Raw genomic sequence first — 16,705 nt, 5'->3', positions numbered from 1 at the left:
AAGGAGACCTACAAAAGTGCCTCAGATAAAAATTTCAAAATCAGATTTACAAAATTGGATTTGTGGCATGATGTACAAGGTCATTATTGGGAAGAGACCAAAAACAACAAGTTTTGGGAGAAAGGGTTTCCATGTAAATCTTGTGTTCCATGTTTAGCAATTGATAGTTCTCACATGGGATTGTTTTCTTATGGTTAATGAATGTTTAAATAAATAAATAAATGTCTTATATTGATCCCCCCCCTCCCAGGGTGCGCCTCTTAGTATAAGTGTGTGCTCAACAGTTGTTGCTCATATATATGTTCTCCTTGAATCATTGTCCTTTGTGACTCAATCACTCAATGTCTCTTGTGTTTCTTTCTCCTTCACCTAGCCTTGATTTTATAATCTCGAGTTATGACCAAATCAATTAACCCTAACATACAAAGTGAATGAAGGTTGAGATTAGATCTCACCTCACTTGGCATCAATGGCCAAGATTCGTCTAATTCATTAATGTAAAAAAACCTTTGCATTTTATTAGATTAAACTCACTTTTATAAAAAGCACTTCACTTTAATTAATTCCTTTGATTAAAGTGAATTACTAAGGTAAAGACTTTGGACAACTTCCACATGTCTAAACAATCAGACATGCGTGGAAGTTCCCATTCGATGCTACAAACATCAACACTCCCTCTTAGGAAGGAAGGAACTTCTTGAAGAACCACCTGGAACTAACTTTCCCTCCAACCTTGGCACAATGCCCCACACATCATCCTCCACCATGGCATTCTACTAAACTTATTGGTTTGTTGCTTCTTCCATGATGCTACCCATTAGTGCCATATAGTTCAAAAACTTCTTCGGAGGCTTGCTCTCCCTAAATGTGGTCCTAGTGGCCTCAACATGCTCTGAAGCATCCTTCAATGTATGTGTAAACCACTAGGATCTTCGAACAAAGTTGGGAGGAGTTAATGACTACACCTCCCCACTTGAAGTTCGACTCCCTAAACTTGAAGTTGTTCAACATTGTTCATCCCTTGGAGCCTCCTGTTCCTCATCCTCTGTCACTAGTAGTGGGTCATGTGACTTCCTAGATGTCATATTCTCCTCAAACTTCACATGTCTACTCACAATTGTCGTCCTCTACATTGGAATGAAGATCTTCTAATCTTTTGAAGTTTTGTTGTACCCAAAAAATATGCACTTCTCTCATGAAGACTTCAGCTTTGTCCTCTTCTACACAGGCACATGGATGTATATTGGACAACCAAAGATCCTAAATTTCCATATCTCTGGCTTCACCCGAGAGAATGCTTCCTCTGAGTCATGTCCCCTAATACCTTATGAGGACTCATGTTTTGAATATATATTGTCATATTACATGCCTCTTCCCAAAGAAACATAGGCAAATCCTAGTCATGAAAGCCTTGGTAGCTTCGATGATGCACTGATTCTTTCTCTTTGCAACCCCATGCTACTAAGGTTATAACTTATAGGAGACTATCTACTCCCTCTTGATCCTTGCCTCCTTGTAGAAATACTTGAAGTCATTGGAAGTGTACTCACCCCCATTATCCAACCTCAAGACCTTGATCTTCTTTTTTGTTTGGTTCTCCACCTAACCCTTAAACACTTGAAATCGACTAAATACCTCATCCTCGGTCCTCATAAAGAAGATCCAGGTTTTCCTACAAAATTCATCAATGAAGGTCACATAGTACAATGGCCCTTGCACAAATATCACTCACATTGATCCACACACATCTAAATGGAAGAGATCCAAGATACCTTTGGACCTAGTCTTGATGCTTCGAAAACCAAAACTTGGCATTCTTGCCAAGTGCACACCCTCTACACATACCCTATTTCTCAATACTGAACTCTGGGAGACCCTCAAAATCAACAATACCCTATAATGCAGGTGTTCCATCCTCTTGTGTCTTAACTCACATGGGTTTTCAACGTCATGTACCAAGGCCTGAACTAGCTTACCCTACAACTTATATAAATTTCCCTCTCTAACCCTCAATGACCATTGTTGTGTCAAGGTTAGATCCCTCTGCGAAAATGAGTACTTTCCTTCTCTAAAACATGACAACAAAGCCCCTATCCTCCATAATTGAAACTGAGAGCAAATTCTTTCTTGGTCTTGGTACATATAGAATGTCCTGGGCTCAAGTTGGAACAAGATTGTTCCCTCCCCTTTCACTGCATACTTGGCATCATCACCAAGCTCCACATGAATCCCCAAGCGTTTCTCCATCATACTACTAAAAAGCTCCCATGTTTCTTTCATGTGATGAGATGCATGACTATCCAAGTAACATGCACTCTTAGTGATTGTGTTGGTAGAAAAGGAGGAAAATTGTCAGAAGTACTTTTCAAACTTCACAACAAACTCATCCAACTAAGTTTCTTTTGATCTTACTACCAGTTGTGTTTTTTCCTTACTATTCTTCTTCTCAGGACACTAAGATGCATAATGTCCATTCTTGTGGCATATGAAACACTTGATCTTGCTCAAGTCTTTCTTCTTCCTTGGTTATGTGATTGACTCCTCACCTTTATCCTTCTCGGTGGAACCCTTTCTTCTGCCCTTTATTGCATGACTCACAAGGGCCAAGTTATCTTCTCCTTCTCTTGAGCCTCTTCCTAGATGCAGTCATCCCAAAGTCTCTCAAAATTGGAATGTTTCTCCCAAGCACCGACACCCTTGACAAATGGTTCCCAATATTTTGAAAATCCATTCAATACCACATTAACTAACTCTACATCATCCACCTTCTCCCTAATCATTGCACATTGATCATATATCTTGGTGATCCTCATGACATAGTTTGTAACACTGTAAGATATTCACATCTGTATGGATCTTAACTTCTTCCTCAAGATCACCATTTGGCTCATGTTATCACTCTAGAATAAATCCACTAAAGCCTTGAATATTTCTCTGGCCGACTACTTCTCAAACAGGTGAGGTGTCAAATATCCTTAAATGCATCCATGCTACTAGCTGGGCTCCAATGTCCTTCTTATGAACCACTAATTGCACTAGGTCTGTTCGTGAAGGAATTACCTTGTCAACAATATCCCAAGGTCATTTTCCTTTGAAAGCAAGGTGACCCTTGTCCTCGAAGACAAGAAGCCTAAAGCTCCATCCAAGTTGTCTTCAAACCTTAGACTTGTTGTTGCCATTTCTAGATCTTATCAAACTTCCATGTGCTTATTCCTTCAAGCACCCACAAGAATTTTATTGTTGGTTATTGTACAAGTTGTATTATTGTTCCCTTAACAGTTTTATGGCCTCCTCGTACAAATTGTTGCACCCTCGACCTAATTGGTACAACCTCCCTCTCTCACTCTGAGGGATACGGCCTCCACCAATATCACTGTTAGTTTATAGATCTGTTGAGATAACCTTGTAGATCTAATATATTTATTGCAAATTGTTGTGCAAACTTGAAATCAATCTCCTTCTCAAAGTGTATATCTTAACCCCAATAAATTGGCAAATTACTTCCCAGTAATTTCCTTACTGAAAAATTAATTTAAATTACAACTTACTCAATAAAATGCGCTACCAAGATTTCTAACTAGTAAATAAAATATTTAATAGAGGCAAATGAAACCAATTTCCATCCAAACACCCAAACTATTTGTACCCTTCAATTTTGTTTTTCATTAAAATAACATCAACGCATATAATGGCTTCCTTCTTGGGAAAATGGCCCATAGAGAATTACTAGGAAAATTAGAGCAATTAAAACATGATAGGCATGCCCCTAAAGATATCCAATTTTCACCTGTATTGCTTCATATGACTCTCATACCACCTGGTAGAAACCCTCAGCACTCTTGCACTTCTGGTACAACCTACGTACGATCTTCTCATCGTACTATGGCTCTCTCAATCCGAGTACAATCCCTCAACCTGCATACAATCTAATACGAATCGCATATGGCCTTTCCTTTTGTTGCTTTTACATGCTATGGTTCATACACCTCAGGACAACCTCCATTATTATCTTTATCTCCTACAATTGGTGCCCAGAAATATAGTATGGCCTCCATTGGTGTTGTACGACCTCGACCTATTTTCTAGTGTTATAATTATCCACATTGTGTCCTTGTGTCCTTTTCTCCCTTAGCTTAAACAATGGATAAAGATCCTTTATCACCCTCATTGTGTTCTTGAATAGCTATCCTTCGTGACTCAATTACTCAATGTCTCTTGTGTGTCTTTCTCTTTCACCTAGCCCTGATTTTATAATCTTCAGTTATGATGAAATCAATTTAGCCTAATATCCAAAGTGATTGACAGTTGAGATTAGACCTCACCTCACTTGGGAACAACATTCAAGATTCATCTAATTATTAATATTAAACTCACTTTTATAAAAACCACTTCACTTTAATACTTATTTAATTAAAGTGAATTACTAAGATGAATACTTTTGACGACTTCCACACGTCTTGACACTTTAGACATGTGGAAGTTCTTATCCAATACAACAAACATCAACACACTTCACTACCTTCACCAATCTAGTCAAGTTACCTAGACTTCTACCAGAGACCACCTTCACTAAGCTTTAGAACTATGTTGGTGTGGACAATATGGAGCTTAAGGGGAGTGATGTCACCCCTAAATGTTAATATGGGAATTTTGAGAAAGGTTTCTCAATGCAAATTCAAAAATATCACCTCAACCTTGAGGGTTTCCCAAATCTATTTCCTACAAGCTTCCAATGTTAAGGTTGTATCTGAAATATTAAATTGTAGCAACAAATACTTAAGTTCTCTTCTACAAAATATACAAGGCAACCCAAGAAAATAAACAACAAAAAAGTTTAGTTCAATGTAACAATGCTTCAGCCCTTAGGGCTCACTTCCCAAGCAAATTACAGATCTGAAAATAACTTATTTTAGAAGAATATTACAACAATAAATATGCCCCTTTAGCTTCTAGATTTTTGTTAAATCACATAACAAAATCAATTAAATGTTATATTAAACCAGCAAGCATAACCAGCGCTAGAAACCACTCAATCATCAAGATAACAAAAGCTGAAATTTAACATGTAAGTACAAGAAGTGTGGATAGCTAGAACACTTCATATATATATATGAGATGAAGAACAAGTACATACAAGTTGATACAAGTCAAGTACTCCAAACCCTAACTAGAGCATCCACCAAAATAACCAACCCAAGCCACCAACTTCTAGTTAGAAATTTCTCCCAACTAAAGCTGGTCACTCCAAAGATATACAAGCAGCAAGTATAGCACACTGGCATGTCTTTGCAACCTTCACTTTACATTACACTAGTGTACAATATAGTCTCATATTTTCTCCACATCATGCACTCCAAGTGGCACCAAATATATATATACAAAAATACAAAACCCCAAAAAATAATAAGACCCCAAGTGCTACAAAACAAATGGGTTAGAAACCAAGTTGCACAAAATAGGGAAACGAGTACGAGTTTCCGAAACGGGCACAGGTACAAAACGCGAACTCCCCAAATTTTGGAAACAGGGAAACGCGAATATATATATATATATGTGTGTGTGTGTGTGTGTGTGTGTGTGTGTGTGCAATCATAAAGCATACATGATACTTTATAATTTATTACATTTAAACATTATGATTAAATTTACATCACATTTACTCATGAATGATCACATAATGAAAATAAAAATATCGGAATATCCAAAAGCAACCTTTATTATATATCCAAATCTCAAAATCAGCCTTTATTATATATTAATATATGAGGTTGCAAGTACAATAAAGACTATAAGGCTGCAAGAACTATAGAGACAAAAGAATAATCCTCATCAAAAATAGAAGCAGAACAATGCTCAACAGTGGATGGTGGTGCTGAAGAAGATGATGGGCCAATTCCACTTCCAAGCTGGACCTCAATATTCAGGGCAGCAAGAGAGAGATCCAAATTAGGACTTTCTGCATCCACATCCCATTCTTTAGAAGGACCACTGTTGTATTCTGGACCCCTACGAGATGCAAGGCGAAGGTTGGAGTGCACATAAACAAGATCCTCTACCTTCTGTGAGCCCAACCTATTGCACTTCACAGAATGAATAAAACCATAAGTGCTCCAATTCCTTTCTGCTGATGAAGAGCTTGCCACTTGTGAAAGAATACGAATGGAAAGGTTTTGCAAATGTACACCATTTGCTCCATGACAAATCCACCACCTAATTGGATTCATGGTGCTTCTCTCCTCCAAAGCTGATATATCTGCATAATCATCTATTCCTACAGCAAAACTGGCAAATTCTTCCTTTACCTCCCTGTGTAGATGAGAAGGAAACATTCTCATAAGGGCTTTTTTCACCCCATTAGCCACCTCTCTATCCTTATGGGGTGCCTTCCTCTTCCCATTGCTTTGAGCAATAAGCTCCTCATCATAAAATTTGGGGTTCAAGGCATGTGCTAAAGTGTGCAATGGAGTGTTGAAATTGTTCCACCTATCAACAATGATTTTCTTGACTAAACCAACAAAATGATCATCAACAAACAAAAGTTGTGGAGACTCTTGCGAAATTATTTCCATAGTTTTCTCAACCATGGAATCCATGCCATCATATACCTCTGCTAAGAAAGGTTGGTCAGTGTCAGCACTCTGAAGAAGCTCAAATGCAAGGGTTGTGAACTTTAGCAAGCAATCTACCTTGCTCCACCAATCCTCATCAAGGCACAATCTACGAACCATATATCCCTGCTTTGAATCTGCTTGTCTCCACTCAATCCAAAGTTGACTCACCACCATAGAAACTAATGCATGCTTAACCTCAACAAGGCGGCACAACATCAAGAAGTTTGAGGCATATCTTGTCTTAGCGACTTTTAACAACTCCAATTTGGAGTACTCTCGAAATATGGCCTGAGATTGGTGGTGGTTGGTAATGAATTTGACAATCTCCCTTGCTTCCCCTGTGATTTCCTTTATCCAGGAAACTTTGTTGTCGATCTCCTCTAAGATCATATTTAGATTATGGACAATGCATGGTGTCCAAAAGATGTGGTCATACCTTCCCTCAATAATTAAACCTACAGCTTTGCAAACTGGTGCATTATCCATGATAACTTGCACCACCTGGTTAGGCCCTATTTGTTCAATAGCTTTTATAATAACATCAGCAATGAACTGTGCATCTTTTACCTCTCCTGAGCAGTTTTCCGCCTTGATAAACATTGCTCCTTTAGGGGAAGTGGCAATGATATTTATCAATGGCTTGCGCCTTGTATCTGTCCATCCATCTGAGACTATGGTAACCCCAGAGCTACTCCAGGAAGAATGAATTGGTGATAAAATATCCTCCACAAGCTCCTTCTCATTTTTGAGAAGCTGAGTTTTGACTTTCTCATAGTTGGGTCCCTTGTACCCTTGAGGAGCTTTTTTAATTGCCCTGATCATATCCTGCCAGTAAGGAGAGGAAACAACATTGAATGGGATACCACATGCATAAATGCACCTAGCCACTCTGGAATCAGTTTCTTCTCTCGCTTGCACATTCACCAATTTAGCAATTATGCTATCCTGAACTGAAGGGGATGCCCCTCTGGTATTTTTGGGTGCTGGTTGTTCATGTTGTTGAGTGGCACTGGCTCTCCTCTTTCTTGCTTCAACTACAATCTTTGGCTCAATGTTAGATGGAGCTTGAGGAGTAGCTTGAGTAAGCTCATCATGCCTTCTCTTAATAACATCCGCCTCATCTTGCTCTCTTTGATATGCCCTCCTTGTCAATGGATCTATTGTTTTTGTGCAACCCACAACCCCCTGTCCTCCTCCATGTAAAAGATGTGCCTTCACTCTTCGGTAGGAGCCCTTGTACGAATTATTGCAAAGATTATATCGCCATTCCCATGAGCCACCACCTCCACATTTTTTAAGCTTCTGAACATGCCTTCAAAGAGGATAATATTCAGCCCTTGGGTTGGCCCTAGGGCTTGAACTTGTAGCTGCACTTTGGTTGGAAGCCATTGCTGCAAAAATAAATTAAAAAAACAAATCTGTAAATAAAAAACGTTTTTCATATTTTTTGCAGCATAAACCCTCGAAAATTGAAGAAATAGTAGGAAAAAACTAAGAATATGAATGTTGCTTACCCAAATTAATTTTTTGTCGCTGAAGCTACCCCAAAATGCCAGAAAAGACGAGAACTATGGTTGTAGCTGAGCCAAAAAATCAAGAATGTCGTAGCCGGAAACTCTGCACTCCAAATTTGTTGCTGAAATCTCTTTTTCTTGCTGCTAAAATCTCTTGCTCTTGCTGTTGAAATCTCCTTTGCTCACTATTGAAAACACCCTAGCTGAAACCACTGCTCTCTTCCTCTCTTCTCCTTTGCTAAAATTGCCAGTCTCCAAGAGAAACGACTTGCTCAATTGTGTGATGAGAGAATGAGGCGAAGGTCACTTTTATAACTTGAGAGAGGCATCTAGAAGCAACTAGAAGCCACTTTAGTCACCCAATTAAAAAATAGAAAACAAAATAAATTAATTAATTAAGAAAAATTCAATCTGCGTGGGGAAACTCCGTCGTACGGCCCAGAAACTCGTTTTCGACTGTATTGGCCATGTTTCCTCCTCGAGAAACAGGCCAGTACAGTCGGAAACGAGTTTTTGGGTTGTACCGTACAAGTTTCCTCATTTCCATTTCGTTTCCGTACGAAATCGGACCCTCTGCCCATGTTTCCTGCAACTTAGGTTAGAAATTATTTACAAATTTACAATCTTTTGTAGAAATAATTTTAGATAAATAACAATGGATGAGCAAATTTCTAAAAACAAATATTGGTCAAAACCCTCTTACAAAATCAAATACCATAAAGAAATCTCAGAGCCCAAACATAGTCAGCTCTTCCCCACAATCTGTGAACTTGAAGCCCAAGGGCTAGCGTACCTGTGAATCTCTATAATAATCTCAAGAAAATTGTTAGATCATATGGTGAATCAGATCACCTAAGATAGCATGTACCAATAGAATGTTCTTATCACCAACAAATAAAATAACAATTATTTAGCAATATTCAACGCAATATAAAATCACACATAGCTAACACATACCATAGATCAGCGAAAGAAAAACACCCTGAACTAAACCCAAAAATTTTTCTATTATGATACAAAATGTTTCCAGCAAAGTAGCAACTCAATACCAACATTCAAGAATTACATCATCCAAAGATAGAAAATAGAAGCTTGATCATCTTTTAATCTCCATCGTTGAATTTTTAATTTTGAGGGAAAATTCGAATTTTTCTTAAAAATCTACTTTTGATTAATCCAAAAATTTATATTTTGGATTAATTTTCTTAAAAATTTGAATTTGACTTAACCACCATGGTCCAAGGGCTCAAATTTTCTTGAAATATCTATTTTTCCCTTGGTGGGGACCTCCAAAAATTGACTTTCCTTCGACCCACGAATTTTTTATTATTTTCCACTTGGAGAGAAATTAATCTCTATAATTATTTTTGACTCAAGATTAATTAATTTTCTCTCTTGGGATTTTTTTTTTTTTTTTTTGGTAGGTAAGCACCCATGGGGGATTTGAACCAGTGACCTATCGGAAGGAGTGCCTTAATAGTGCACTCATTCACCGTCAATCCAAAGCCCCGTGGATCTTGGGATTTAATTTAATTTTGCCATAAAAATTAATTAATTGACACTAGAGGGGATTAATTATTTTTTCACCCTCAAATATTTTAGCCATGGTGTATAAATATGAGGGACCATGTACTAAAATATTGTAAGCATCAAATTATTACAAAATCAACCCTTAGAAGGGGAAAACACATTTAGACTCAGACCCTCAATAATTTACCCAATTTTGCAACACAATATGATCTAGTATAGACCAAGTGTATTTGTAATAAAATAAATTAGCCAAATGTGCTTAAATTATTCTCAAACACACTTTTACAAAAGACTCGATATAACACTAGGAATCACCTAAGACCTTGTCAAGGGATTCCACCCTAGCTTTGGGGTTAAGCTGGAAGAGAAACTTTGTTGATTATCCATGTTTAGAAACACACATAATTCGGTGAGGATAAAAAGCTTCCTAGGATGAAATCCTTTGCCAAAATCAAAGGCTTACCTAGGTGTTGTTACATAATTAAATGGTCATACTAGCATCATTTCCAATACAACTTGCAGAAATTGGATTTACAATGATACAATAGTGTTGGCTGATGACTTTGAATTTTTGAAAAAAAAAATCATATCTTTGCATTCTGCTTCCTTGGACTGTTGACAAAGTGTGGTCAACAATGCCAAAATTAACATATTTGGGGAAGTAGGGTTTCTCATGGAAATTCATCCCATAGCTGCCCAAATTTCAACAAAATGGAGGGGTAGCAGGGCCTATGTTTTACCAAAGCCACATAATGTCATCATCAATTTAGCTTAGACCTGCATTGCTTTCCAATTAGGTACAGAGGGGCCTAATTGGGACTTTTGTACTGTCACTATACTTCCAAATGGAATTCCAAAGATTACTATGATACTTTGGAATAAGTTAATAACAATCATTTACACTATAGGGACTATGTTGGACCGAAGCCACATGAATACCATTTCTAATTTGGCTTAGACCTTCACTGCTTTCCAATTAGGTACACAAAGTATTGCTAGTACTCCAATCATAAAAGGAGGACATCTATGCTGTATGATATTTATCCTGGCAAATGAATAAATGTAGAAGGAATCGTTTTCTTGTTTCAAAGGACTTATCAACAGTTGAAGAGTTACAAAAGAAACTATAGAAACCTACTCCATAAATTAAATATGAATAAAGGAGCAACTGACAAAACATTATTTTAGAAACCTGGAATATAGCAATGATAATTTAATCTAAACAAGATGGCATATCTCACCGCAGTCACAGCAGCTTCAGCACCTTTGTTTCCAACCTTGCCACCAGCTCTGTCAAGGGCCTGTAAGATCCCATTATAAGTGATACAAATAAGTTTTCATTTCACTGACCATATTCATCCACATGATTCAAACAGCAATTGCTGAAATGAGCAAATGACAAAATGGACATGCATGTTAGAGAAACTCCTGTGACTGGAGAGAGGTAGGTCCAAATGGATAGATATAGTTTCCTTAAGTTTTCCATATTTTTCGCACATACTTAGAAAAGGAATTGCACTACTTTTTTATCAAAACTGTTATAAATTGAACAGTGGGTACCCTTGATGTTATTCCGTGACAATGACTTCTTTGCAAAGTTCTCTACCTTGTCTAATAAATCAATCATATTGAATATCTAAATTCATAAAATCAGAGAGGAAGGTTACCTGTTCCATATTCTCACAAGTTAGAACACCAAATATGCATGGTATACCTGTGACATCCATAGAAAGAACCAACATGCATACATCTCAGTACCTCCTAACACAGAAAAGCTCCTATAAGAACCAAGAGTTCCTAAAACGTTTTAATTTATTCTGCATCTCTATTAAAATTTTGATTCTTGAAGGGATCAAATGAGATCATTCCTTTCCAAAAAAAAACCATGTCAAATGATCAATAACCAAATTGAGACAAGCGTGCATTCTCTGCAAAGGACATAGTGAGGTGGAAATTTTGAGTCTAAATCAAAACCCTCCGTCAATATTAAAATCAGACTACAAATACTGCAACAAACTACGTGGTCAAAGAAAGCAAAATGCAACAAGCATTCCACATAAATTTGATTAATATTTTAGAAAGAGCTAACAAACTAAAAGATAGCATTTTATTTTCATCAAGAATAGGAAAAAGCACGCAGTTACACAACTGTCAGGCAAAACAAGGGAAAATTAACGAACAAGATAGCATTTTAATTTATTCTTGTGAGTTCGAATTATAGTGATTCATCAAAAGCCTGAACTCGAGAAGTTCAACATTAACTGACAGTATAGATTGAGAGCTTGAAAACTCGAGTGAACTTTTTCCAATGGTCTCAAACCATTAAAAATCTGTGAATATGAAATAAGTGAAGAAAGTTACCAGATAGAGAGCAATCATCAACAAAAGTCATAGCATAGCTAGATCCAGTGTTTGCAAGCAAAGGCATAGAAGTGATGAAGCAATGTATCACACTCATGAACAAAAATAACGATATTCAAGATCTAGTATTCAAAAAAGAGCAATTTTACTGTTGATATCTTTTTTGCTTTTGCCAAAGAGGATATGTAGTGATCATTGAGAACAGTACAAAGGAGTTATATGATGGTTAGTGTTACTGACTCACCAAAACTTGTAGAACACCTGCAGTCAATTAATTCTTACTCTACACCTATTACATTTTGAATATACACACTACATAGTGAATACCTTCAAAAGATTTGGAGTTACGGGAATCTGCATCACAGATAAACAAGACAGCAATGACAATAACAATAAGACAACAACAATATCAACAGATAATCATGTCATAAGGTTGCCTCATATTCTAGGGTAAGCTTGAGACAGTCTGCAAGTACAAATGAGTTCTGAGAAGGTAAGATGGCTTCCTCCACTGTGAGGACTTAAGGATAAGCCATGCATGTTTTCTAAACAGACCTTATTAAAGTGTTCCTTTTTGTTTCTCAAGCAAAGTTTGCCACTCAAAACCAACTACATCTCATGCCGAATTCAACCACAAAAAACTCCAATAGGTAAGATGGTTTTTTGGCACAATCATACGTTACATGATACATCATTTGGAAACAAGGCATCATACATCACCATGCCTCAAGCAACAATTTATATGTTACCTATTCAATGATCTAAATGCTCTGCCACCGTTTGCATTATTACAAATACTTCTTGTGCATCTATAGGAACCTGTATCCTAACAAATTTGAACAAGGAATCCAGAACGGATCATTATGTAATTTCCATTTTCCCTGCGGACGCGTCCCCCCAAGTGGGGGCACGCTTCCCATATTTCCCACAATCCCGGAATAGGGGGATGCCTAGAGAAATGTTTCCCCGTGTTCCCCTTTTGGGGAAACTTGGCGGAAGCATGGAAAATGTTTCTCCAATGTGGGGGATGTGTTTCCCTATAAGGGGTGTTTGTGGGCATTCCCCCTCTAAAGGGGGACGTGTGGGCATCCCACCTAAATTTTGCCTAAAACCAATAATTTTTGGGTGGTGAAACCTAATATTCAACTTTAACATTATCATTAATTGTTTCAAGATGTTTGAGAGTGGTTCCAATCTTATTGGATTTCATATGGAGAAAGTAAAAATTTAGATCCCACTCAAAATACAGCAGACTTAACAGTTTTCAGGATTTTAGGATTGGGGGATTACAACATTTCCAATGGATTCTATCATGTATGAGGCCATGGAACTAGAATTTAATTAAGAGCGCCAAGCCCTCTATGTACCTCAATGTTGGTGGCATTGATTGCCATGACCCTAGTAAAAATGTACCCATCATTCAAACAAAATGTCTATTTGAGATGTTAATCTTTTTCTATGTTATTTTAATGCTTAGAGGGTATTATTGATGATGAGGATCCCAATATAAGCGACATTCTCCTTTATCTTCCATTTTCATCATTTTATGTAATATCCCAAATACAAATTTTCACCAGATATTTCTTACAAAAATTACTCCACAAATTTTCCTAGTGAAATCAATAGCACAACAAATAAAATTTGCAAAGAAACCCAGAAATGCGACAATTGCAAAGACACAAGAAATGAGAATAATGCAGCTTTATTTATGTACTGAGAAATTTACATATAAACCCTCCATAGAAGATAGTTACAATGATGACCATCTGAAAATCTGCCACAATGTTGCATTGGCCCTACACCAAAACTGAGCTAAAATGCAACTGCTAAGCTCTCCTATGAATTCTGGATGAATTCACCAAGGGAAGATGGGTACTCACCCAACCTCGCTGAATCACCCGAGGATTTCCGTCTTGGGGCTACTGCTTAAGTAGAGAACCGGGTTCTTAACCTCTCATACAAGAAGAAATGTCGAATCCAAGATATCCTCTAATGGTCTCCTCCTCTTTTTATAGATCTGATGGACCCCTCTAGAAGCTCCTAATTTATTATTATTATAATCATTGAGCACATTTCCCTTAATTAAAATATTATTTTTAATGTGGGAAAATGGTAAATTAGCCACCATGCCTTCTTCGGCCATTGAAAATCACTTCTAACTATCCCATCCTATAGATTTTCTCGTTTCGGTTCCAACAAGTTATTACACTAAGGTGTTCTGCCAAGTATTCCTCCCGAAATGCCACCTTAAGCGTAACTAATTGAGTCAGACCCATTAATAACTCTGTTTTTTTTAAGTTGGGGGAATGCAACGGAACGAAAAGAAAATTGTGTGGAGGATGGAATATACCAATCGAATGCCAATGGACCTCATAAAAACTCCTCAAAACCCCTCCAAAGGCCCCTGGGTCCACTGATGACACCAACATGTACCTGTGACCTGTCTGCCCCCAACTCTGAAAGTCCATCCTAACCATGCCATAAGGAACACCAGAAAAAGGAACATCACAAATCCTCCACCCCAAGATTGCTTGCCCTCAAGCAATCCATATCTGTCGACAAATCTGGCAGTCCCATGCAATTGAGAATCAATACCTAGATCCCATACAAACCACTGGGTGATGCCATACCTCCGTGCCACCCAACCAAGAACAGATCCCTCAATGCCTAGATCCCAGACTAAACTCTGACTCGACCTGCCATCAACAGATCCTCCCGGATCCCAATGCCACCATGGCCACTCATCAACACCCCTATCCCATGGCTCTAGTTGTGCTTTGTCTCCAGCTATGGTTGTTGCTCCCTCAACTAAATACCAACTCATCACCTCTCTCCAATCCAACCCTTGGCATAGACCAAGGTCAATCTCACCATACAGATGTTGTGCTGAAATACTAATGAGCGGCTAGCCTACACCCTACTGCCAACTGGAGCATATAGTACCCCTCACATCTAAGGGCTCCTGTAGTACAATGCTCCTGACTAAACATGATACTCCATCAATAGGATACCAACTCATGATCTCCCGCCAATCTAATGTATGGACACCTGTGCAAGGAATACATCTACTAGGTTGATACTAGTCCATGCTCAACTCTTGATGCTTTACCCGGTCAACCAAAAAAATTTGTCCAAGGAAACCTGCCCCTCTTTCCATAATAGGAAAAAGTGGGCAAGATGTGCTACAAGCCCTGTCTATGTACTCCTGGAGAGGGTTGCGACCTGGAAATACCACAGCTCTATTGGTTGCCACTACACCTATCTGCACCTCATCAATGGGCGGGCCCAAAGATGGATGCACCACCATCTCCAGAAAATCCTCTCTCATCTGTCTGAAAACTCCATGACCCTCCAGTCGACTAACCTCTTGCAAAGTTGTCATGTCAGACTCCAGCACCTCCTGAGGACAAGTGTCTACAAATACTGCCACCCTGCTATCTGTCTGTACATCTCTCTGCTGCTCATCAATCGCTGACCCCAAGTATGGTTCCTCATCCACCATGGACTCAATATGAGCCTCCAACTGACTCTCCCCAAAAGGTTCATCATGCATATTGTTCACATCATCCTCCTCAGCTGACTCATGCTCCACCCTATGTTGTTCATGTTGAATCATCATGAATGACTCGTCATCTTGAATGTCTCCCATAGGGTCCATTGACTACTCACCATATATATCGGAATATAAATCTGGACTGTTGTCAACGACTCAACATGACTTCTCATGCTCCCTAGAGGCATCCTCGTATGGCCCCATGGACTCATCCAAAGAAGAGTCCTCATCCTAAAATACAAAAGGAATATCCTCCTGCTCTACCTCTGCATCTCTCCAGCATGAGTGGTCATGTCCCCAAGGTGCCTTGCAAATGAAGCAAAGACCCTTCTTCCTCAACTCATTCTTGCTGCATGGTTGGTCACCATAAATCCACTGCAACTCCTCCTGGGTCAATTGTCTCCTGAACAGTCCAATGTTTTGCTCAACTAACCTTTCAGCTAGTTCATAAGCAGCAAGTGAAACCGACTATTCCTCCCTCCAAATGGCCAACAACCTCAACTGCAACCTCCTGCAAATGACATCATGGCCTCCCATACATGAGGACAAAATGGACTGTATTTGTGTTATCACTGTGTTAGGATGGTGTTTCCTAATGTTGAAGAAGCATTGGAACATCTACAGGATCAAGACACCACACTACAACTCATACATGAGGTCATAAGATCTAACCAAGACCATGACTTCTAGAATCTATAGCCTCTTCCCAAAGGTAGGGCCCTATTATCCAAATCCTAAAAGGTCTCTACTATCAGTCTAAAGACTCTCCTCATAAGGCCATCACTGTAAGGAGGTATAGGTGTGGTCAACATCATGATACTACTAAGACAAGAAGCAACTGGAAGTTTGACCCCTACACAAGGATGCTCCAAACTTTTTTGTTGTATGAGAGCAAGCATGGCTGGTTTTAGAGCCCATACCAAGCTCTTCCCATCTTACTGATGTACTTTGGAGAGAAGTGAAGCAAGTTCTTCTAGTTTGAGAATGGCCTTTGTTGTAACCCTCATGCATCTCAAATCTATTCCAAGTGCATAAATTTTGTATCCCAACTCATGTGTTTTTGTCGCTGCTCTTGCTGTAGCAAAGTAAGTATCCCCTTGGAAAGGGATCTGTTAATTTCTATTGCAATTTTATCA

At 38.5% G+C, this 16,705-nt stretch overlaps 1 protein-coding gene across 2 annotated transcripts in view; it reads right to left on the bottom strand.

The window, feature by feature from the left end:
- Window positions 1-16,705, bottom strand: part of COS1 (6,7-dimethyl-8-ribityllumazine synthase / DMRL synthase / lumazine synthase / riboflavin synthase) — a 196,840-nt gene that overhangs the window by 46,825 nt on the left and 133,310 nt on the right. For both annotated transcript variants that reach the window (XM_089399562.1, XM_089399560.1), the window contains exons 7-8: window positions 11,323-11,369; window positions 10,897-10,956 (exon numbers count right to left, since the gene is read on the bottom strand). In XM_089399562.1, coding sequence (XP_089255688.1) covers window positions 10,897-10,956; window positions 11,323-11,369 — 107 coding nt within the window. The remainder of the gene's footprint in view (window positions 1-10,896; window positions 10,957-11,322; window positions 11,370-16,705) is intronic.

The sequence above is a fragment of the Pinus tabuliformis genome, chromosome 2_1 (genome assembly GCF_031772625.1).
Source record: "Pinus tabuliformis cultivar Carrire ecotype Pingquan chromosome 2_1, CPIR1, whole genome shotgun sequence".
NCBI classification, from domain to species: domain Eukaryota; kingdom Viridiplantae; phylum Streptophyta; class Pinopsida; order Pinales; family Pinaceae; genus Pinus; species Pinus tabuliformis.
Note: the sequence above shows the minus strand (reverse complement) of the source record. Positions and strands in the feature narration are given on the sequence as shown.